We start from the raw sequence: 23,402 nt of genomic DNA, 5'->3' as shown, positions 1-23,402 counted from the left end.
ATGTCTCTAAACTAAAAGTTATTTTATCACGACGGTACAGTGCAGATGATTGAGTGTGCTGTCCCGTTTCATACTGCCCTCTTTAAAGCTAAAAGGTGACGTTTTGGGGAAAATACGTTAACAAACTTTCTAGTGGAGATTTAGCACTTAGACGAGGAGATTAATCGCTTAAAGAGGAAGTATAAGGCACATTTCCAGCTCTATATTTATATTCTGGGGCTCTACTAGAATATCTTTACATGATTTCCAGTTAAAAACTCCTGATTAGGAAGCTTCCTCCGGCTCTAAAAGCTACATAAACAAAATATAATATCAGGTTTTGCGTCTTTTTCTCCTTTTTTACTCAAAATATCAACTTTAAAATACATCTGTAAATATTTGAGCTTGAATCCGATCCGAAATATGAGCATAGACATCCTTAGCGAACAACTTTAGCGATATCGTTAGCATCCAGCGCTACAGAACGACTTGGGCTGATGTCAAAAATTCACAAAAAGCATAATAAGGCCCTTTTAACATTAGCTTAGCACAAAGTCTAGAAAATGATTATAGCTAGCCAACTTTTGTACGAGATAAACAACACGAGATAACATGTTTATTAATCAGCTTCGAGATGCTAGTAGGCGGCTGCTAACGTGATAAATATGAAACTAGTGTCAATTCCCCTCATCTAAGCTAACGTTAGCTCTCCACTAGAACTAGCGAAATTACGTGTTTCCTCAAAAAAAAAAAAAGTCTATCAACATGTGTTTGACCCGATCATGTTCTGAAGCACAAATAGTTTGGATCATATTGAATCTTCCAGTGTAACAGTGTGTAAATATATAATAATAATATTATATAACACATGACGTGACTAACCGCTCACACTCGTCTTTTTTTTGTAAATACTAAAATCAGGAGCGTCTTCTTCTGACGGACGAGTACACAGTGCCATGGGAAACAAAATAAAGCTTTTATGTGTACTACATTTTTATTTTTCTGCCCTGTTGATAAATAAGATTGACAATTAAAAATAAAAATTAATAAAAAATAAAAGCCTGTTTGTATAGATACTGACTTTAAAACATGGTCGTACTTTATATATATATACATAAATATATATATATGTAAGTGATGCGTCTTTAATTATTAGTGTCGTGTTTTATATGTAACAAATTTCAGGCAGCATCTATAAGCGGTGTTAAGACCTTTTTACAGATGTTGACGTGTTGTAAATGTCACTGTTTTCTATGTACTGTATACTCCTGAGCAGGCCAATAGAAATACTAAAGAAAAGAAGAAAAGGCTCTTGTCTTGTTTTGTCTTGTTTTTTTTTTACTACTACTATTGTTGGAGATCAGACTCTGGACTCTTCACCAACACTTACTTAACCCTCCTGTTGTCCTCAGGTCAAGGAAGGACAGGAGGAAGGAAGGAAGGAAGGAAGGAAGGAAGGAAGGAAAAGAGTAAGGACGAAAAGAGGAAGGAATTTAGAAGAGAAGGAAGGAAGGAGAGTAAGGAGGGAGGGAGGGAGGAAAGGAGGAAGGAAGGAAAGGAGTAAGGAGGGAGGGAGGAAGGAAGGAAAAGAGTAAGGATGAAAAGAGGAAGGAATTTAGGAGAGAAGGAAGGAAGGAAGGAAGGAAGGAAGGAAGGAAAGGAGTAAGGAGGGAGGGAGGAAGGAAGGAAGGAAAGGAGTAAGGAGGGAGGGAGGGAGGAAAGTAGTAAGGAGGAAGGAAGGAAAGGAGTAAGAGAAGGAGGAAGGAAAGGAGTAAGAAGGGAGGAAGGAAGGAAAGGTCAAATTGACCCGGTCTGTTTTCACTGTTCCTTCTTTCCTTCCTTCCTCCCTCCTTCCTTCCTTCCCTCACTCCCTCCCTCCTACCTTCCTTCACTCCTTCCTCCCTCGTATACTCCTGAGCAGGCCAATAGAAATACTAAAGAAAAGAAGAAAAGGCTCTTGTCTTGTTTTGTCTTGTTTTTTTTTAAATTCTCACGTAGCAGCAACTTTATTACTTTACAGGGTGAACTACTGTTGGAGATCAGACTCTGGACTCTTCACCAACACTTACTTAACCCTCCTGTTGTCCTCAGGTCAAGGAAGGACAGAAGGAAGAAAGCAAAGGAGTAAGGAGGGAGGGAGGGAGGAAGGAATGGAGGAAGGAAGGAAGGAAGGAAGGAAAGGAGTAAGGAGGGAGGAAGGAAGGAAAGGAGTAAGGAGGGAAGGAATGGAGGAAGGAAGGAAGGAAAGGAGTAAGGAGGGAGGGAGGAAGGAAAGTAGTAAGGAGGAAGGAAAGGAGTAAGAAGGGAGGAAGGAAGGAAAGGTCAAATTGACCCGGTCTGTTTTCACTGTTCCTTCTTTCCTTCCTCCCTCCTTCCTTTCCTCCCCCACACCTTCCTCCCTCCTTCCTTTCCTCCCTCACACATTCCTCCCTCCTTCCTTTCCTCCCCCACACCTTCCTCCCTCCTTCCTTTCCTCCCTCACACATTCCTCCCTCCTTCCTTTCCTCCCTCACACATTCCTCCCTCCTTCCTTTCCTCCCCCACACCTTCCTCCCTTTTTTCTTTCCTCTGTTCTTCCTTCCTTCCTTCCTTCTTTCCTCTGTCCTTCCTGCCTCCCTTTCCCTTTCTCCCTCCCTCCTAACTTCCTTCCTTCCTTGACTTGAGTACAACAGGAGGGTTACTGAACTTTTTTACCCATTATTGCAGCTTCACAGTAAGACACACTTTGGATTTAAAAAAATATGAGTTTAGATTTTAAAGATCCCCTCCAGGTATCTATACATCTCAACACCAATATTACTCCGGCACATTAAGTTACTATTGTTTTACTATTGTTTTTATCGTTCTTTATTCTTTTTATTGACACTCTTCTGTTTTTCCAATCCACTTTACTGCTGTAAGAATGTAAGTTTCCTCTCTGTGGGATTAATAAAAAGGAATAATTTATCTTAACACTCACAAGAAGTAGTTAAAAGAGGTTTGATGTTCTCTTCACGCCGTAACAAGAAAAAACCAAACTCTCAAAGTTTTGTGAATTTTATTAAGAAAACAAAACCATTGGACATGATAAAAACCAAGCACTACTGATGGAATAAATAAGTCAAACCAAACCATAAATCTGTACAAGATCTAAAGTGAAACAAAATGGTCCCAAGAAAAAAAAAAAAAAAAAAAACATACAAGATTTTATATCTCACAGCTCTTTTTTTCTTTTTTTTTAAGTTTTGTTTTTTTTTTTTTACACACAGTTATGAGCAAACTATAAGCAATCGGCTCGATCAGGTGAAAGCTACAACATAAGTGAGATTTATTTTAAACTGAGTGTACATAATGCTGTTTATAACTGTTAATGTCAATACAATAGCATTTTAAGTTCCAGCGCTGCTGGACTGGGAATGAGGTATATGCTAATCCATCCTCTAAACTGAGACAATTGTCATTTTTTAAAAAAAATTCTTTTCTCTCCATCCATGTGATGCTGATTCGCTGAAATCTGATCAAGTAATTCTGCGTCGTAACGAACTCCCGTAGCCCCTGTGGTATGAAGTCATTGGTTTGCAGTGATTCAATTGATTTCGATCCATATTCACAAGTAAATATTGATTAATGAAACTAAATCTTACGTGTGTGTGTGTGTGTGTGCGCGCCTGTGTGTGTGTGTGTGTGTGTGTGAGGTTGTACATTTAGAGGTCATAGGTCTGAATCCGTACTGTATATAAAGTTCAAGTAAATTGCACAAAAAAAATCTGCGCAAAAACCCAACAAAAAAAAAAAAGAGCTTGATGCCTCACGTGTCTGGATTCAGCCGACAGACGAGCACCTTTAGAGGAGGATCAGAACCGATGTTTGAGCTAAGAGAGACTGGACCCTTCTGCTGGAGCTGCAGACACATTGGTAGGTCAGAGATAAAAGTAGTGATACACACACACACAACGATTAAGGAGATGAGAAGTGATTGAAGTCACCAGACGGGGGGAAAAAAAACCTAAAAAAAAAAAACACCTGAGCCTGCTGGTCTGTTTCCACGGTAACATCAAAGTTTCACCTGAAGCGGACCAGCAGACAGGAAGTGTGACTCGTGAGGTTTGCAGATGTTTAAAAAACAGACAAAAAAAAAAAAAAAAAACTTAAATGACTTCTGGGTAGTGTTCAAATTCCAGTCTCCAACTGTTTTAAAGGAGGAGTTTCACATTTTTTGGGGTAAATGATGTTTGCTGAGAGTTAGATGATAAGACTTGATGGAGAACAGCGTCGAAATGTGGAAATATAAACTAAAAAAGCAGCTTTAAAGTTCATTAATTGACATATTATATTAGGATTAAATAAACTAGATACAAGCAACTGTTTCTATGTCACTTCCTGTTGCTTTTACGCTCATTTTTCTTTGCAGGAGCAGGTGTTGAAACATAGAAATATAAACTAAAAAAGCAGCTTTAAAGTGAATTAATTGACATGTTATATTGGGATTTAATAAACTAGACATAAGCAAATGTTTCTATGTAAGAAGTCGCTGCTTTCAGACAAGAAATAGTCACTTCCTGTTGCTTTTAAGCTCATTTTTCTTTGCAGGAGCAGGTGTTGAAACATAGAAATATGAACTAAAGAAGCTGCTTTAAAGTTCAGAAATTAACATATTATATCTAATGTGTTTAACCCTTTAAATAAACATCTGCTCCCATTTACATTAACGCCTCTAAAACCACATCTTGTTGCTTTAGCGCTCATTTTTTCACAGATTAACGACATATAATGTGTTAATTAGCGAGCGTTTAAAAAAAAAAAAGGGTGCTGATTTTCTTTGTCAGGTTTTTCAAGCTTTTTTTTTTTTTTTTTTTAAACAGAGCCAGGTTAGAGCTGTTTCCCTCCTTCTGTTTCCAGTCTTCACACTGAGCTAAATGAACCGTTACCTGGCTCTGTACTGGAGAACTAAAAATCAATCAGCACAGCAGCGTCTCTACCAGCTCGCTAATTAACATGTTACGTCTTATAAAAAGTCATAAAATGTGGTTTAACAGATGAATTAATGGATGAAAAGTTTGGTTGTTATTCAGATTAAATAAAAAGGAGATGAAATGTGGACATGATTCAGCATTAAAGATGATTTTTTTTAAACTTTTGGACAGCATCTCCTGGCTGTAGCTGCATAATTGTGGTTTCATCTTCTCATTTAACTCTCAGAAGGAAAAAGTGAATATTTACCCTCTAAAAAAAAAAAAAAAAAGTGAAACTATCCCTTTAGATGTAATCAAACTGTTAAAGTTAATATAATAATGGGATAAAACAAACCAAAAACAAAAATATATGGCAACAAATTTTGTAATTCACATCCTGTTTGACCTAAAATGTGTGTTTTACTTAAAAAAAAAAAGAAAAAGAAAAGAAAGAAAGAAAGAAAGAAAATCAACTCAAGGCACACCTGCAGGACCTATTACTGTTTTTACCTGTCTGCACTACTTTAAAAAAAACCTTTGACCAGTACCGTCACCTTCATCTTCATCATCATCATCATCATCTTCCCTCAACTAACTGAAAAAGACAAGAAAAAAAAAAAGAAGAAGAAGAAACAAATAATAAAACATGTAAATGGAGAACTTTTCATGGATAGAGAAAAAAGACTTCCAACTACAGCAGCAAATAATCTATCTGTGATCGATTGTGACGAACCTTAACAGTGCATTGACCCTCCTGAGAAATAAACCCCTAAAACTTTTTTTTTCTTTTTTTCCTAAACAAATATAAAAGAACATTAGTCTAAAACAGGAGGCGAATCGGGAGGATTGAAGTGACGTGGTCTCTTCTCTTAGGGGGTTCGAGGTTTGACCCCCTCCCACCCCCCCCACACACACCATAAACCCCTAAACCCCCCCCCCCCCCTCTTTTTGTGGTTGCTAATCTGAGACCAGGTTAGCCTCTTGAGTATCCTGAGCTAAACCGTTAAAAAGCGGTAAAACGTTTTTGTTTTTTTTCTCGTAAAAGCGGTCTCAGAGCAGCGAACCAGGGGTCAACCTCGCCCCCCCTAAAAAAAAAAAGAAAAAAAAAAAGAAAGATCTGGATCCCCAGTGTTGACTCTTTTTTGTTGTTGTTGTTTTTTTGTTGGTTTTCTTGTGTGTTTTTAATAAGTCACAGATGCAGGTCAGTGTTTTTTCGGGTCTGGCCTGGTTCAAGCTGACGGCGCCCCCCTCTGCCTGGTAGGATGGGGGGGGTAGGGGGGGTAGAGAGGGAGAGGGGGGGTCGCAGCCCGGGTTCAGAGCTTCTCTTGGCATTAGTGAAAAAAGTGTGGAGAACTGGAAGGAAGCACGGAGGAAGAGGAGGAGGAGGAGGAGGAGGAGAGGAGGGGGGGGGACCAGTGAATAGAGGTAATATCCATTCTCCCTCTGTGGCAGAGGAGTGTTAAAGAGGGGTAAACTGGAGGAAGAGGAGGAGGAGAGAAGAAGAGGAGGAGGAGGAGGAGAGGGGAAGAGAGACGTCCTTTCTCTCTTTTGGGGAGTTTAAAAAGGTAGAAGAGGAGGAGGAGGAGGAGGAGGAGAGAAAGAGCCGGTGTTTCCATTAGCCCTAAATGATGTAGAGTTAATGGAGGGAGGAGCAGAGAGAGAGAGAGAGAGAGAGAAAGAAAGAGAAAACCACTCAGCCCCGAAACATTTAACTCTCCTCAAAGTCCTGAGACGAGGACTCCAGTTTGGTCTTCTTACTGGGCGGGGCTTCTTCCTCTAGATCCTAACAGAGACAAAAACACATTAAACGATGATTTAAGTCACTTTCACTCATTTCTAAACTGAATCTTTGGACTTTTTTTTTAGACTTAGTTTTAACCCTAATAAGAAAAACAGCTGCTAAGAAGACTTGTGTAAAGTAAGGATAAATATGTGTTCTGAGTTTAACATACCACAGAAAAGTGTGTTGTTAACCACCCTGCCAAATTTGAATGATTAAAAAAAAAAAAAAAAAAATCGACAAATATATGAAATTAAGCTTCAAAGTTGTGTAAAAATCAGCCTCTTTCTCTGCTCCCAAACACTGTGGGAATGGCCGCAGAGTCCGCTGAAACCCCGCCCCCTACCAAGTGTCACCTGTCAATCAAAGTCACCACCTCTACCAGAAACATGGACGCTACGTCTGAGAGCTTTCTGCTGCTAACCCAGCTACAAGCTCGGTGGCTAACTCCGCTAACTGGCTAACTGTAGACTGTAGTAGTAGTAGTAGTGTGTGCTGAATGTATTTATACCTCTTTCTTTTTGTTTCTATCTCAACAATGTGTATGTTTTTATTTTCACTGTACGTTAGCTTTGTCTACAAGTCATTTCACTTCTTCTGATATCTGTTGTATATTTGGCTTGTTTTATTGATCCAAATTGACTTTAAATATCTCTAATATATTTTTAATGCAGCTTGAGTTGTGTGGACTCCAGGAAAACACTTTATGGAAGATAATGAGGAAGCAAATAAATAATAAATCAGGTCAGCTCAATGCTTTGTACATTAATAAACCTGAATTGGTGGAATGGATGAACTGGCCCTTTAAAGTCTGGAGCAGCTGTGAGATGATCAGTGAGGAGATGATGTTTGTACCTGAGTGGCTTTGCTGTCTGAAGAGTCTTTCTCCGCTGAGGACAGACTGTCTCTCTTGGCACTTTGTGCTCTCTCTGAGGTCTCTGATGACGGAGTAGTTTTACCTGAAGAGACAAAAACACAATAAACACGTCAGAATAAAAACACAGCTGGACGTTACAGCTGGTTAGTTGTAGCTCAGGATAGTGCTGGGTGGTATACCGGTGTATTTCATCACACAACGTTAGGACCCTTTTCAGTGTTGCACTTCCTGCCGCTCAACAAACAGCAGAAGATGTTTGCCTGCCGAGCGAGTTACCATGACGATAGTTCACACATCACTTCCTGGTTTTTAATAATTAGTCAGTAAACTCAGCACCGTCTGACGCAGGCTGGAAACTCTGCACTTTTATTTACAGTTAAAACATTTCGCCGTGTGTTTCAGCTTCTGTCAAACTAACGGTGCTGTGGCAGCTTCCTGTCTAAGCTTTTCAAAATAAAACCTTTGTTATTGTGCTCTTCTTCTTCTTATTATTATTATTAACAAATAAAGTTGGGGCTGTAAATTACGGGAGATTCCCGGGAGAAAAGACAAAACGGGAGAGCCGAGGGAGATGAGTCTAAACTGCGGGGGAAACAGGAAGTGTTGGCAGCTCTGATATTACTAATATTCACTCATCATGACGGTAAAATAGTCCATCCTAAGTCAATCTACTTCAGTAGAGTAGTAGTTTCTCTCTCAATCAGTAGAAGATGTTGTGAACACCTGATTATGCATGAAAAAAAAAATACCGTCATACACCGTGAAACCGCTTTTATTTTGAAAAATAGCTCTAGCTCAGGATCATGTTTCTGTTTCTGTTTCTGACACTTTAGTGAAGTTTGATGGAGCTGACACAGAAGTGGATGTGAAGATGATTTATGATTAATGACATCATGTATGAAACTCAAGTCAAGTTTTATTTAACCATCACTAGAGAATGAAAACTATTTTTAGATGAAAATGCCCCAAAATTGACAGTTTATCTTCTAAAATGTGAATACTGTTATAATACTTCTTTGTTTTTCTTAGTTTGTATGATAGTTCTGAGTTTAGGATAAAAACTAACATCTTAAAGACATCACGTTGGCCTCTGAGAAACTGTGAAGATCATTTTAAACTCAATCAATTCATCAATCAACTGAGAACATGATCAGCTGATTCAACCATATTATTGTATCAGTTGTGAAACTTGTCAGACGAGGAAGATGAAACATTGTCGTCTCCTGTCTGTCATTTGAGGCGACTCTTATTTTAGCCTCTGATACAGGAAGTGATGACGTGAGAAGTGAGAAGAGCGGTGAGTTAAAGAGTGACTCTCGCTCTGCTTCTCACAGTGAATCCACACTTTAATGTTATTAGATGAGAATGAGAAGATGTTCAATTCAGACTCTACAAGCTGGAAGTTAACATCATATATGCAAGTTACAGTTATTAGTGTCATTATTGATTCATTGGCTGATTATGTTCAAAATTATTAGTCATTTAAAAAGGTAAAAAAATAGTGAATAAAATGGGATCATTATGTTATTTATAAGAAAACATCAAGCTTGATTTAAACATTACTTTCATAACTTTGTAAAACAAAATGTAATAATTCTTATTAATTCAAATAATGATAATCTGATATCTGAGATCCAGTTATTTAAGTCACACTTAGACACATATCTGCATCTATAGTCATCTTTATAAAAAGTATTTATATTTAACTTTATATACTGAAGTCTTTACATTAATCTGACAGCATTCAAGTCAGAGTTTGATCAATTAATCAATCAATTTAATTATTAATATATCTCCAAATCATTACAAAGGTTATGTGAAGGCATTTATCACTCAGAGCAGGTCCAGACTGAACTGAAAGTTTCACAGCTGCAGGTTCGACTGAGGTCGTTGTGATGTTTATGTAACACGACTCCAGCGCTCATTCAGACATGAAGTCAACGTCTATGTGTCTGCTATATGTATAATTAACTATAAAAAGGAGGATGTATATCTGAGAGATACAGAGGGGAAAAAACAACAGGATGTGGCTCATCACACCAACACCTGCCGTCTGTCCACTGAGAGAGAGACAATATAACCAGAGGACAGAGACAGTCCGTGTGTGTGTTTATACATACATCTATGTGTGTCTGGCTCAGTGACTAATATGGGTTGGCAACATGAGCAATTCAAAAATATGTTAAAAAAATAGTTTTAAAAGCAGCATCAAGTTTGTTTTTATATTTTTGTTGGTTTTATGTCAATTGAAATTATCTTTGCACTATTTTTTACCAAAAGTAAGACTGAATGCTCCTGAAAATGTCAAATGGTGTAACCACAGTAGAATGATAGATATTAAATGTGTTATCACCTACAGTGTATTTAATTGGATTTATACTAATAATGTAAATGTGTCCTGATCTCCATGGTTACCCAGATGAAATGTAATATTTAGAACAATAGTATTCCATTAGCTTTATTTAATATAAAAGTTATAATCTAAGATCATGCCAAACTAGTTGATATGGTGTTTTTAAGCAAGTTGAATGATTTGGTACAAAGTTTTTATGGTTACACCACTTAGACATTTTTGCCATAATCCTCTAATATATTCTCTCAAAATGGATTAAAAGCAGAAATTTGATGCTGAGTCCACAAAAAAAGAATGTGTGGAAGTTATTCATACGTTTATTTTCATATTTTAACCCTTTAAATTTGACTATAAACCACATGGACACAAGGAAACATAATTGACGTGTGTGTGTGTGTGTGTGTGTGTGTGTGTGTGTGTGTGTGTGTGTGTGTGTGTGTGTTTAATGTTTGGGTTTTATTTTTATTTCTCAAATTGCATGTTTTTATGTTTTATGTAAAGCACATTGAGTTGCCATTGTGTATGAAATGTGCTATATAAATAAAGCTGCCTTGCCTCGTGTGTGTGTGTGTGTGTGTGTGTGTGTGTGTGTGTCTCTGACCCCTCTTGCTGTCTGGGCTCTGGTCAGTCTTGGCCTCGCTGTTCTCGCGGTGGGAAGCAGAGTTGGGCTCCGGGGCCGGACTGGTGCTACAACTGTTTTCCTGTTTGACTGGAGATGAGTCAGCGATGGAGCTCTGGTTGCTGTTGTCATCTATAACCAGAACACACACACGAACACACACACACACACACACACAGATAAAAGCAGAAAGTTAGTCATCACACACTCATCCCACACAGTTTGTAACAGTTTCTATCTTTGTAATCAGTGAGGATGATTAAAAACCTTCAGGGATAATAGAGTGAAAATGACTCAACATGCAAATACTTTGGGCATCAACAGGTTTCACACAACTAAATTTAACATCTTAAATGTGACACAGATGTGCTGAAATAAAAAGGGTAATCTGTGGTTTAAGCTTTGAGGATATCAAACTGTATGTATTTAGGGGGAAGGAAGAAGAGATATGACAAAAGAAAAAAAGAATCTCTATTAAATAACACAAAGGATTCCTACATGGTGAAAAAACATACAGATATTTTTAACATTGTTAGTTTATTATTGGGTTTTAACCCTCCTGTCGTCCTGCCTGAAAATAGTCCCTAACAAAAGCACTATTAACTCCTGTTTGAGTAACATTCACTAAAAACTACAGAGACCAGCTGTTTTAGAAAATTACTATGCCTTGTTTTTTTTTCAAATTAAACTAAATATTTATACTGTTTAGACGTAAATCTTCAGTAGAAACCACTGAGCTTGAGGATGAAGTGTCACAGACAGAGTAGAAGTCAGAGAGTAAGTTAAGAGAAGGACTAAATTTTGGGTTTTTTCATAGACTGTATAAAAGAAATGGACGTAACATCCGTGACGTCACCCATTGGTTTGTGGACTGCTGCTCGGAAGGGAGGGAGGCCAAAATGTCCCAAATGAACATCATACTGCATTGAAGAAGGCTTTAAACTAGCGATTGAGACCCTAAAACACATTTTGAAAACGTTTACTGAGGTTAGAAATCAAGTGAGAAGTTCATTGACTTGTATAGAGACGGTCGCCCCCTGGTGGCCTTTTGATAGAATGCAGTTCTAAGTTACTTCAGCGTTGGCCTCATTTCAGAGGACCAGAACTCCCCGCCTGTTTTTTTTTTTTTATAGGATTTGTTAATAGTAAACTATCAGCAGCTGTGCCCACCGTGCATGTCCATCATCCCTGGAGAGGAGCTGTTCTCTGGAGTCGTCAACTCTGAGCCGTATTTCTCATCTTTGCCCTTCTTCTTGTTCTTGTTTTTCTAAAAAAGAGCAGAGAAACATTAAGTTACACAAAAGCTCAGTTTATAAGAAATCAACATGTATTAATGAAAATATAAAGTCGTTTAAACATCTGTTGAATACATGCTTATAAATGTGTGTGTTACATGGGGGGGGGGGGGTATCGGTTGGTGGTCTGACAATGGTTAAACTTACATCATCTGATTTGGGCTCTGTCACCGGCACCCACTTGTAGATACGAAGGGACGTGTCTCCTACAGTCACCCATTTCTTCTCCCTGTGCACAACAACAGAAACCAGAGTGACTTTAAACGCATCACAATACATTATTATATTATTATATTATTGTATTATTGTATTATTATATTATTGTATTATTAGATTATTACTCCACAGTTAACAGCACTTCATTAACTCACTGAAATGATGTAAAGTAATAAACGCACTGTATAAACGTTATATATCTAATTAAAAGGGCCGTTCATGGATTATTATAATGACTGACGATTGTTAAGAACTATTTAAGAAGCATATTAAAAGTTATTCTCAGAGCTGCAGCTAAAAAAATCATATCAGTGAGACTTTTGATAAAGATAAAAATCAACACATAAATGAAATTATTAGTTGATTAATTGTTAAAAGAACATTTAAATAGTTTCATTTGCTTAGTCAGAGTTTCTAAATATGATAACTTTTCACTTTTCTTTGTGTCATGTGAGAGTGAGCTGAATTATTTCAGATTTTTGGGATTACTTGGTCGAATAAGACAATTTGAAGATGTCATGTGGGACTTTTTTCAACATTTTATGACTTTACAGACAGAAAATATTCATCAGCTTAATCAACAATGAGAACTATCATTAGTTGCAATACTTAAAATCATTTTTATCCCTGACATCACAACTTCCAAAAGGTTCATTTGTTCTTTTATTTTTGTCACTCCAACTTTCTTTGTCTTTCTGTGTTTATTGTAGATATAAGATCAGGAATGTGAAGACTTTACTAGATGCTCTACATTGTTCTTGTAGCTATCTGACTTTCCGCTCCGGCTCGATCTCTGCTGTGCGTCTGTCAGAAATAGAGCAGGTGCGTATTTTTAGCGGAGCGGAGCAGACGCCCACTTCGGAGCGACTGCTGGAATCACGAGTGTTAACTAAAGTGGACGTAATCAGCTCCGGCCCAAACCCAAAATCTCCCACAGGTGACTCTGAATGCAGTAACATATCATTCACATCATCTTCACCCTTCAGTGACCCTTCAGTTAAAAAAAGGGGGACAAGTGGACCCTAGCCTTTTAGGAAATGCCCCCTACAGTATAACAGAGCCACCAGCAGGAGGTAATTATGCAATGGTGTTACTGGTTTATTGGGTTGTATATTTTCCTGTTGATATTAAAATCAGATTAAACTGAGTCTGTTGAGTATTTCTAAACCTGCCACAGAGCATGATGGGATGTTAATTGGTTCATTGTAGCACACGGTGCAGCTGTGTGGAAACATCTGCAGTCGAAATGCTTCTGTGCTTATTTATTAAGGGGTTTTTTTTTTCAAATGTTTGTCAAAAACAGTTTAAAACCATAAAATATTTAGTTTACTTGTATATATATATATGACTCAATAGAGATCAACTCATTAACCAAATTGTTTTCCAATAACTGATTTAACGTTTCATCTCTTACATCTAGTCATTATAAAGTAACTGTTTTTAAATTTAAAAACATATCGGGTCAGAAAAAATAACCTTGTCCAAAAAAAAAACTATCTTAAAATAGATGTAACATTCGTACCCACAACATTTCAGCCTTTTTATTTAATCAATTAAAGTTATTGTCGTGACACCAACTTCTACTGACTTTGACCTGAGGACGACTATTAAATGATTAAACCACCTCGTTATTATTCTTTAAATCACATAAATTCTGCCACTAAGTAGGGTTACATACCTCTTATACGCCTTACATACTGTTCATATTCTGACCCTTTACAGTACCACCTCATAATTAGTCTCAACAGTATATTTCTGAACCACAAATCATTAATAAACATCTCATCAGTCACAGTTAAATGACTGATTAATACTTAATGAAGCTAAATAGTAAATAAAATGGTATTCAGTGTGTTTTGACTGCTCTGAAGCATAAAAATAGGTCATATATGACAGTGAACACTATTTAAATCACATAGTTAGACAGCTGGATTTTTAAAATACATATATTCTTATAATAAACATCTTTTGCATACTGTTCATATTCACAATATCGTCTCATAATTAGCGTCTACACCACATTTCTGAACCACAATAGATTAGATACTTAGATACTGTTTTTGGTACTTTTTATCCCCACAATCACACTGCATGACATGAATCGCTTAATCATATTAAATGTAAAAGTGCAACAATATGTTTGAAACAATATGGGTCAGACACTACAAGAAGTGTGTCAGCTGCTTTAAAAAGTTGAAATATTTTCATTTTTGTATATTTTATACACACAAGGAGAAGTTAAAAAGATTTGAACCTAGAATAAAATGGTGTTCTGTGTTTTTACAGCTTTGAGGTGAACAGTATGTAAAGTCACATAAATACTGTCACTAAGTAGGGTAACATACATACATATTACTGCATTAAACATATGTACACCCTTTAGATAGATACTGTTTTAGAACTTATTATCCCCACAGTCACACTATATAAAATTAATCAATTAATTATATTACATTTAAAAGTGCAACAATATTTTTGAATGGTAATTTTCAAATGTGACAAAAGCATGGGTCATATACTACAAAAGTTGGACCCTAACCCTCATGTTTGTGTATTTTGTACACACAAGGAGAAGTTGAGGCGTAAAATAGGTCATATATGACAGTGAACAGTATGTAAAAATCACATACATTCTGCCACAAAGTAGAGTTAGATAGCTAGATATTTATTAAATACATATATTCTTTGAATAAACATTCCTTACATATTGTTTTTAATATCTTTGAATGGTGTTTTTTCCATTTTTGAAAAACTGTGGGTCACATACTACAAAAAGTAAAGTTGAAAAAGTATTTTTTGTTTATATTGTACACACTAGGAGAACTAAAATAGTCTCCAGGTTGTTTTAACTGCTCTGAGGTATAAAAAATAGGTCATGTATGACGGTAAACAGCATGTAATAGCGTGATTTAAAGCGTGTATTTGGTGTGTTTAAACGTGAAGACTGAGTCACTACGTGTTCAGCCATACTTCCCCCCACCGAGCCTCACCAAACCTTACCGAGTCTCACCGAGTTCTACCGAGTCTCACCGAACCTTACCGAGCCCTATCCGAATCCTACCGAGTCTCACCGCGAGCTGCTTCTCTATCAAACCTAAACCGACACTCAAAGCGCTTAATTTAAAACTCCAGACGGACACAAAACTCCTCCGACTCAACAGCGCCGTCGTCGGTATTGTGACATATAAAAATGTATTCTCCGCGTCGGCGGTAATTTAACATTTAATTTCAACCTTTTATTAAAACAAAAACACCCACAAACACAGAAAGAAAGAGGGGAAAAAAAGCTTCAACCGCCGTTTATGTGTTAGCCGTTACAAGCCGTTACAAACAGCAGGCAGCAATGGCTTCATGTGACTGCATCGAAATGGCTTCTGGGTTCAACCCGAGAGAAAAAAAAAAAAAAAAAAAAAAGGAGAGAGAGAAGGGGAAGAAACACCGGTACGTGCTGTGTTTGTGTGGCCGGGTTTGGTGCTACAGTGCGCCCCGGTGCACCTGAGCTGTAAGTACATCTGCCGGTTGGTGATAGCTTTAAAAAAAAAAAAAAATGTCGCTATTCTTTCAATCTCTCTCTCTCTCTCTTACTCTCTCTCTCTCGCTCTCTCTCCTCCCCCAACAAGCAAAGAAGAAGGAGAAGAAGAAGAAGAAGCCCTTTCTCGTGTTAGATAACGAAGCCGTTTTCAGGTTGTTTTTTTTTCTCTCTCTTCAACTCTTACCATTTTCGTACTTTCTCAATAGCGGCCATGACCCTCTTGATGTCATCTTTCGCCCTGCTCCGGGTCTCCGCTCGGACCGACCTGCCCGACATTGCCTCGCTGGGTTTGATATTTTTTTTTTTTTAAAGCTCGCCGGCAGTTGAGACACAATGCAAACAGTAGAGCGCACAGAGGAGACACTGCGCATGCGTCGACCGACAGAGAGGGAGGAGGCCTAGTGTGGCTGCAGCTGCACTATGAGAGAGAGAGAGAGAGAGAGAGCGAGAGCAGTGAGCTGTCTCCCTGCTGTGTTAGCTGGAGAACAAAGAGGCTGCAAAACATTGGATATATATACCCTCCTCCACCCCTCCTCCCTCCTCCACCCACTATACAACTACAGAAGTTTGAGCCCTGAAACTTTACTGTATGTCACACAAGCAGGCAGAAGTGGAAGAAAGTGTTAAGCTCCTTTTACTGAAGTATGATACTAATACAGTAATGTTGAAAAAAATAAAAATGTAAAAGTGCAGCATGGAAAAATCCTGCTTTAGTGTTACAGCAACCAGATCACACAAAACAAATCCAAGTGAGGACAAAGATGTAGAAAATAAATTCATAAATAGTGACCTATATATTTTTACATATATATCAAGTCCGATGAATAGCTTGAAATGGTACAAAGGTAAGTGGTGAACTGCCAGAGGTTAAAACAAAAAGTAAGGTTACCCAAAACTGAAAATTATACAAAAACACTTAATGATGTAGGTCTTTCCTACAGAGAAAGTCAAGGTGTCAGTGAGTACAGTTTCCTTCACCATCAAAAAGCACTCTGAAACTGGGAGAAACTCTGAAAGGAAGAGGTTTGGCAGACCCAAAGCCACAACAGAGTCAGAAAACACGTTTCTGAGAGTCAACAGCTTGTGTGATAGGCGGCTCACAGGACAACAGCGGTCGTAGTAAGCAAGTCTCAGTTTCAACTGTGAAGAGAAGACTTGGAGTTGCAGGTTTGACAGAAGAGGCTTGCCTGGGCCATGAAACACCACCAATGGACTACTGAAGACTGGAAGAAGCTGTAATGGACTGATGAATCAAAATTTAAAATATTTTGTTCATCACGCAGGAGTTCTGTACGCTGTCGAGTAGGCAAAAGGATGGTTCCTCAGTGTGTGACGTTAACTGTCAAATATGGAGGAGGAAGCATGATGGTCTGGGGCTGTTTTTCTGGGTCCAGGGTGGGCTACCACAGCATTCTGCAGCGATGCCATGCACAACCCTCTGATATACATGTAGTTGGTCAGGGCTTCATCCTACAGCAAGATAATGACCCAAAACATAAGTCCAAGCTATGCCAGAACTACCTTAGGAAAAAAGACAGAGTTAGTAAGCTTGAAAACGTTTTTTCAATAACAAACTGGAAAAATTGGGATGTTCTAAAACTTTTGACCGGTAGTGTGTCTAGTATACTACTGTACTTCAGTCCAATTTTGAGGTATGAGTATTTCCATGTGATGCTACTTTATACTTCCACTCCACTACATTTCAGAGGGGAATATTGTACTTGTCCATACTCGTGTATACTTGTACTTCTATACACTGCAGATTAAAAGCACTGTTATCATTTCTGAGGCCAACAGGTCAACCAGGCTGGATGGGATCACATTATTAACTAGAAAACCAATATCTAATGATAAAGTGAAGTTTTTGGAAGCACATGACTGTATCTGTTTTAACCCTTGATACTGTGTTGTCTTGTGTTTTATTTTGTTTTTGTTTGTTGTGGACCTGCAGATGTGACCATAAATAAAGTTTCTTTCATTCATTCATTGTCCAAACTCAATGTCCACTAGTCTACAGCTTTGTATATAAATGAATGTAAGACTCAAAGGAGAATAAAGTTGATAGAAATATAAAAAAGAGCATGTGGCCATCTGGTGGGGTAATTTAAACTTGCACAAATTTTAAACTTCAGCAAAAAAAAATAAAAAAAATACTTGATATATATATTTCCACTTGAACTTGGATTTAGATTTTTTTATTTTATTTCAAATGTGTGAAAAAGAAAAACAAACATAAAAAAGAAATAAAAAAGGTCCTACAGAAAAAAAGACTTACACATAGCAGTAAGCATAACACAATGCAAGATGTCAACCACATCTAAAAGAGAGTGGGAAGAAGTGAACAACCCTTCTCCATAAATCAGTGATTGCTAATATAACATCTAACCCATATATATATATACATATATATATATATATACATATATATATATATATATATATATATATATATATATATATATATATATATATATATATGAATCCCAAGAAAAATCACTTCCTATACTTATACAAATAATTTAATAACATACCATCATGCAACATACACATTTCTTACTAATCTATATAAGATGATAAGTACTTTATTAATCCCTTTGAGGGGAAATTGAATGTCAGCTTCTCACAAAAACAGCCAACATACAGCAAGGAAACATACAAACTCAGATAAGAGCAAAGCACCACATCAACATCAATCAAACAATCCACAACACTCAGCAATCAACAACAATGTTCATTAAAAACCTCAGTGCACCAGGTATAAAGGACTTTCTAAATCTTTCTGTAGAGCATCTTGGCATCACTAGTCTGGCACTAAAGGAGCTCTTCACTTCACTAAAAACACCAAACAATGGTTGCTCCTTATTGAACAGGATGCTACTGAGTCTCCTGCCTCTTCTATTCTCCATGACCATCTCTAGTGAGTCAGGAGGCAAACCAATGATGGATCCTGCTTTTTTAAAAATTAACTTTTATTAACTTTTAAAAACAGCTTCTTCCCATGAGCTGTCACATTCATCACTCCATACTGTAACTAATTACTTGATTGCACTACATTGACTACTGCACTTGATTTTCACTGATTTTATTTTATTTATTTATTTTAAATAGGTATGAATGTTATTTAACTTTGTCTGTGTTCTTGTTTTTTTATTGCACTGCCATGCTGAAGCTGCCAAACTGTTTTTTGTTGTTTTTAACAATGACAATACATTTCTATCTTGTTAATACTATTTCTATATTATATATAATGTCACTATATACATCTATATTTACTGTAATTAATAAAACTTTAGTCACAACAAAATATAATAACAGTATTAGTAATATTTAAACATAGTAAAAAGTATTAAATTAAACTTATTTATATAAAGTTGGATATTTCCTGCAGTCCGTGAAGAGGGCACGTCGTGTTGGTGGTAAAAAAAAACGTGTTGCGTCATCTCTCTGCGACACGTCAACACGCTGCAGGATGAGCTAACGGAGTGAAACTCAGCAAAATAGTGTTAATAAAACTACAACACGGAGTAGAGACATTTTTTATCAACAACAGGCTGTACACTAGATATTTAAATAGTTTTTTTAAAGACATTTATTTAGAGTTTAGTTCGTAGTTTAAGGCTGTAGTGACGAAAACTGAAGACTGACTGACATCTGCCCCAAAATCTGCACCTGTGGTTTGTTTTAATCATCAAAAATACAGATAATTGAGTCTGTGGTGAAGCTTCAGGATGAATGAAGAAGGTGAGTCAATTTAAGCTTCTAATTTAGCTCATTTATTTATGGTTAAAGGTACAGAAATTTAAAGGGACATGTTCACTAATTTATCAAAGTCTGTCCCACATGTTTTAACTCTAATCATTCCTCCTGTTTATACTGATTATTACAAATATATAAACATTTAAAAAGTAGCATCAAATTCCCTCATTTTTTAGTTTCCTCACTGAGTAATACTTATATTTATTTGAAAAAGACTGTGGTCCTCCTGATCTAACAACAGATGAGGAGTACAGGTGTGCAGCTACATTTTCTTTTAACTATTGAACTCTCATATATTCTATTTCACTGGGAAATATGTCACATTACAGCAGCTAAAGATGCTCTAACTTCTGTTTTACTGTGACTTTATAGGGCAAATCTGCCGTAAATTAACAGCCAGGAGACTCAAAATGTATTTAAAAGTTGATCTGAAGCTAATATGAAGCTTCAGTCGTCCAAATGAGTCAAATCTTCATCTTCTATGTTTCAACGTTACAGTGTTTTTAGTAGCAAAGTCTTTTTGTTACTATACTTCCACCACAGCTCAACAGGAAACACTAAGAGGGAATCTGATGCTAAAAAGACTGTAAATGTGTCAGATATCACTTGATGTGACTAACTCACACTGTTACCATAGTAACTATAATAACTATAGTAACTCAGACTGCTGAAGCTCAGTAGAAGCTGATCAGAGACTTTTATAAATGCATCACTTTACATTGAAAGCACATTTGAAGGAGATCTTGTAAGACACACCTTAAACACTATGAACTCTTCCTTTAACTGTGTCTCTCTGTCTGACCTGGAGCAGAGCTGGTGGAGTACTTCAGGGCCCAGATGAGGAAAGACCCTGACATGGCTTCTGCTGTGGCCGCTATCCGAACTCTGCTTGAATTCCTCAAGAGAGACAAAGGTACGTTTCCCCTCAGTCCATCCGTCACAGCATCATTCCTCTCCACCTGTGATGCCTGTAGTTTAACGAGCCCCCCCCCCTTTCAGGAGAGACTCTGCTGGGTCTGAGGGAGAGCTTGACGTCGGCCACAGACTGCCTGACCAGAGTGGATTCCTCTGTGGCCGTTTCCTCAGGAGGAGAGCTCTTCCTTCGCTTCATCAGCCTCACATCACTGGAGCACCAGGTGAGAGTCGAACCGGTGGAGGAAAGTAACTCAAATACTTTATTTGAGTTTATTTTTTGGTTACTACATGTCAGAGTTGGGCTGGGCGATTATGGCAAAAATCTAAATCACGATTAATTGAACTTTTAATCTCGAGGAAGGAAGGAAAGGAGGGAGGAAGGAAGGGGGGAAGGAGGAAAAGAGGGAGGAAGGAGGAAAAGAGGGCGGAAGGAGAGAAGGGATGAAGGAAGGAAAGGAGTAAGGAAGGAGGAAGGAAGGGGGGAAGGAGGAAAAGAGGAAGGAAGGAAAGGAGTAAGGAGGAAAAGAGGGAGGAAGGAAGGAAAGGAGTAAGGGGGGAAGGAGGAAAAGAGGAAGGAAGGAAGGAAAGGAGTAAGGAGGAAAAGAGGGATGGAGGAAGGAAGGGGGGAAAGGAGTAAAGAGGGAGGGAGGAAGGAAGGAAGGAAGTATGGAAGGAGGAGGGAGCAAAGATGGGGAAGAACGAAGTAAAAATTAAAGAAAGAGGAAGGAAGGAAGGAAAGAAGGAACAGTGAAAAGAGAGATGGGGTCAATTTGATCCATGAGGATGACAGGAAGGTTAAACTCTCATCTTTGACTCTTCCTGTCAGGATTTGTCTCGCTGTAAGAAGGTGATGGAGGAGAGAGGAGAACTATTTCTTGAGAAGATCTCAATGTCGAGGACCAAAGTTGCCAAACTGTGTCACACCTTCATCAAAGACGGAGCTGTAAGTCCAGATCTGTTTATATCTACTGCTCTGCTCTTTATACAAACTCTATGCAGCTAACTCAACAACTCTCTTCCAGAAAATCCTGACTCATTCCTTCTCCAGAGTCGTCCTCCGAGTGTTGGAAAAAGCCGCCGGAGAGAAGAAACGTTTCTCTGTGTATGTGACGGAGTCTCAGCCTGACGCGGCCGGGTGAGAGAACAGACTCATAAACTGTTACTGAGCTCTGAGCACACAAACAAACACTGAACCTTTCTTTTCTTCTCTGTCTGTAACGCAGGCGACAGATGGCCGAAGCTCTGAGGAAACTCAATGTTCCAGTAACAGTAGTGCTGGATGCAGCTGTGGGGTAAATATACTTAATATAGCGGTTTAATGTATAAAAAAAGACACTTAAATATAATTTGAGCTTTGATGTGATGAACAAAATTATTACAACACGCATTAATAAGAGAACATAAGGGTCAGTGACTAATAAGGGTTAGCAAGATGAGCAATTCAAAAATATGTTAAAAAATATCTATCTATATAAATCTTAAAAACAGCATCAAGTTTGTTAAAATGTATATTTAGTATTTTTGTTGGTTTTATATCATCTGAAATGACATTTGCACCATTTCTTAACCAAAAGTAAGACTGAATGCTCCTGAAAATGTCAAATGGTGTAACCACAAAAGAAAGATAGATATTAAATATTTTATCCACCAAGTGAGAAAGAAAGAAAGAAAGAAAGGAGGAAGAAGAGAAATAAAAAGGAGGAAGAAAGGAAAGAAAAAGGAGGAAAGAGAGAAAGAAAGAGGAAAGAAAGAAAAAAGAATGAAAAAATGAAAGAAAGTGAGGAAGAAAAGATAGAAAAAGGAGGAAAAAGAACGAAAAAAGAGGAAGAAAGGAAAGTAAAATGAGAAAGAAAGAAAAGAAAGAAGGAGGAAACAAGGAAAGAAAAGAAAGAGAAAGAAAAAATGAAAAAGAGAAGTAACCACAAAAGAATGATAATTACATATTTTATCCACCTAGAGAGAAACAAAGCAAGAAAAAGGAATAAGAAAAGAAGGAAGGGAGGAAAGGAAAGAAGGGAGGAAGGGGGGAAGAAAGGAAATAAAGAAAGAAGGGAGGGAGGGAGGAAAGGTAGGTAGATAGGAAGGAAGGAAGGAGGGAGAAAGGAGAAGAGGGTTAACCTTTAAACTTGACCACATGGAGTATAACGTTGTCTTTCCTCTCAGGTACGTCTTGGAGAAAGTAGATCTGGTTATAGTCGGTGCAGAGGGAGTCGTGGAGAGCGGAGGAATCATCAACAAGGTGCGTTCCAGTAAATGAAGCTTATAAAAACTGTTAATAAGTGTTGCTTAAGTCTTGTTTTAGGTCTCTTTTATGCTCTTATATATATTTAAATGTGAGTGTTTCTGTTCTTGTTCTCCCAGATCGGCACGTATCAGATGGCCATGTGCTCTAAAGCTCACAACAAGCCTTTCTACGTTGTGGCTGAGAGTTTCAAGTTTGTGCGTCTCTATCCGCTCAATCAGCAGGACGTGCCTGATAAATTTAAGGTAGGATGGAACCTAAGGAGGGTTAAAGGCTGAGAGGTTTTATTTCTTCTCCTGCTTCAAAACTTAATTAATAGATAATCAATCATGTGGGCCGGATAGTTAAAAAGAAGGAAGGAAGGAAGGAAGGACAGATAAAAGGAAGGGAGGTATGAAAAGAAGACATGGAGGAAGGGATGAAGGGAATGAAGAATGGGAGGAAGGACAGCAGGAAGAAAGGGAAGAAGAAAAAGAAGGAAGGAGGGAAGAAAAAGAAAAAAGGGAACGAAGGAAAATACACAGGAAGGATGGAAGGAAGGAAAGAAAGGGAGGAAGGAAAAGAAGACAGGAAGGAACGAAGGAAAGTGGGCCGGATTGGACCCTTCAACGTGCCGGTTCTGGCCCACGGGCCTCATCTTTGACCCCCCTGCTGCAGACTGTAACCTTGTTTTAAGCTGTTCTCTAACATGTTCTCGTCTCGTCCGCAGTACAAAGCGGACACCCTGCAGACCGTACAGAACCTGTCAGAAGAACATCCGATGATCGACTACACGCCTCCGTCACTCATCACGCTGCTCTTCACTGACCTGGGAGTCCTCACTCCGTCCGCTGTCAGCGACGAGCTCATCAAACTTTATTTATAACTCTGCCTCTAAATTCATCCTCCAACAAAATAAAAAAGACTT

General features: G+C 37.9%; 2 protein-coding genes across 2 annotated transcripts; one reads left to right on the top strand and one right to left on the bottom strand.

The window, feature by feature from the left end:
* Positions 1-6,524: 6,524 nt before the first annotated feature.
* Positions 6,525-15,965, bottom strand: bcl7a (BAF chromatin remodeling complex subunit BCL7A). Its single transcript, XM_053340644.1, has 6 exons — positions 15,767-15,965; positions 11,982-12,063; positions 11,710-11,806; positions 10,522-10,671; positions 7,546-7,649; positions 6,525-6,693 (listed from the first exon to the last, which is right to left on the bottom strand). Exons 1-6 carry the CDS (start codon positions 15,856-15,858, stop codon positions 6,619-6,621), a joined length of 600 nt encoding a protein of 199 aa, XP_053196619.1. The 5' UTR covers positions 15,859-15,965; the 3' UTR covers positions 6,525-6,618.
* A 3,073-nt stretch (positions 15,966-19,038) lies between these two features.
* eif2b1 (eukaryotic translation initiation factor 2B, subunit 1 alpha) lies at positions 19,039-23,399 on the top strand. Its single transcript, XM_053340638.1, has 9 exons — positions 19,039-19,323; positions 20,150-20,251; positions 20,338-20,474; positions 21,080-21,196; positions 21,276-21,388; positions 21,477-21,545; positions 22,417-22,492; positions 22,615-22,740; positions 23,205-23,399. The coding sequence occupies exons 1-9, from the start codon at positions 19,311-19,313 to the stop codon at positions 23,358-23,360; spliced, it is 909 nt and encodes a 302-aa protein (XP_053196613.1). The 5' UTR covers positions 19,039-19,310; the 3' UTR covers positions 23,361-23,399.
* The last annotated feature ends 3 nt before the right edge of the window (positions 23,400-23,402 follow it).

This window comes from Scomber japonicus, chromosome 19 (genome assembly GCF_027409825.1).
Source record: "Scomber japonicus isolate fScoJap1 chromosome 19, fScoJap1.pri, whole genome shotgun sequence".
In the NCBI taxonomy this organism is placed as follows: domain Eukaryota; kingdom Metazoa; phylum Chordata; class Actinopteri; order Scombriformes; family Scombridae; genus Scomber; species Scomber japonicus.
This window is presented reverse-complemented; position numbering and strand designations above follow the sequence as displayed.

What these genes read in the sequence shown, in the direction of transcription:
- bcl7a (XM_053340644.1), bottom strand. Translation starts at nt 15,858, where the DNA reads ATGTCGGGCAGGTCGGTCCGAGCGGAGACCCGGAGCAGGGCGAAAGAT. An exon ending in AGGGATGATGGACATGCACG is followed by an intron (nt 10,672 to 11,709) that starts GTGGGCACAGCT and finishes TTCTGGTTATAG; the next exon opens with ATGACAACAGCAACCAGAGC. An exon ending in CAGACAGCAAAGCCACTCAG is followed by an intron (nt 6,694 to 7,545) that starts GTACAAACATCA and finishes TGTCTCTGTTAG; the next exon opens with GATCTAGAGGAAGAAGCCCC.
- eif2b1 (XM_053340638.1), top strand. An exon ending in TCTCAGCCTGACGCGGCCGG is followed by an intron (nt 21,389 to 21,476) that starts GTGAGAGAACAG and finishes TCTGTAACGCAG; the next exon opens with GCGACAGATGGCCGAAGCTC. An exon ending in ACGTGCCTGATAAATTTAAG is followed by an intron (nt 22,741 to 23,204) that starts GTAGGATGGAAC and finishes TCTCGTCCGCAG; the next exon opens with TACAAAGCGGACACCCTGCA.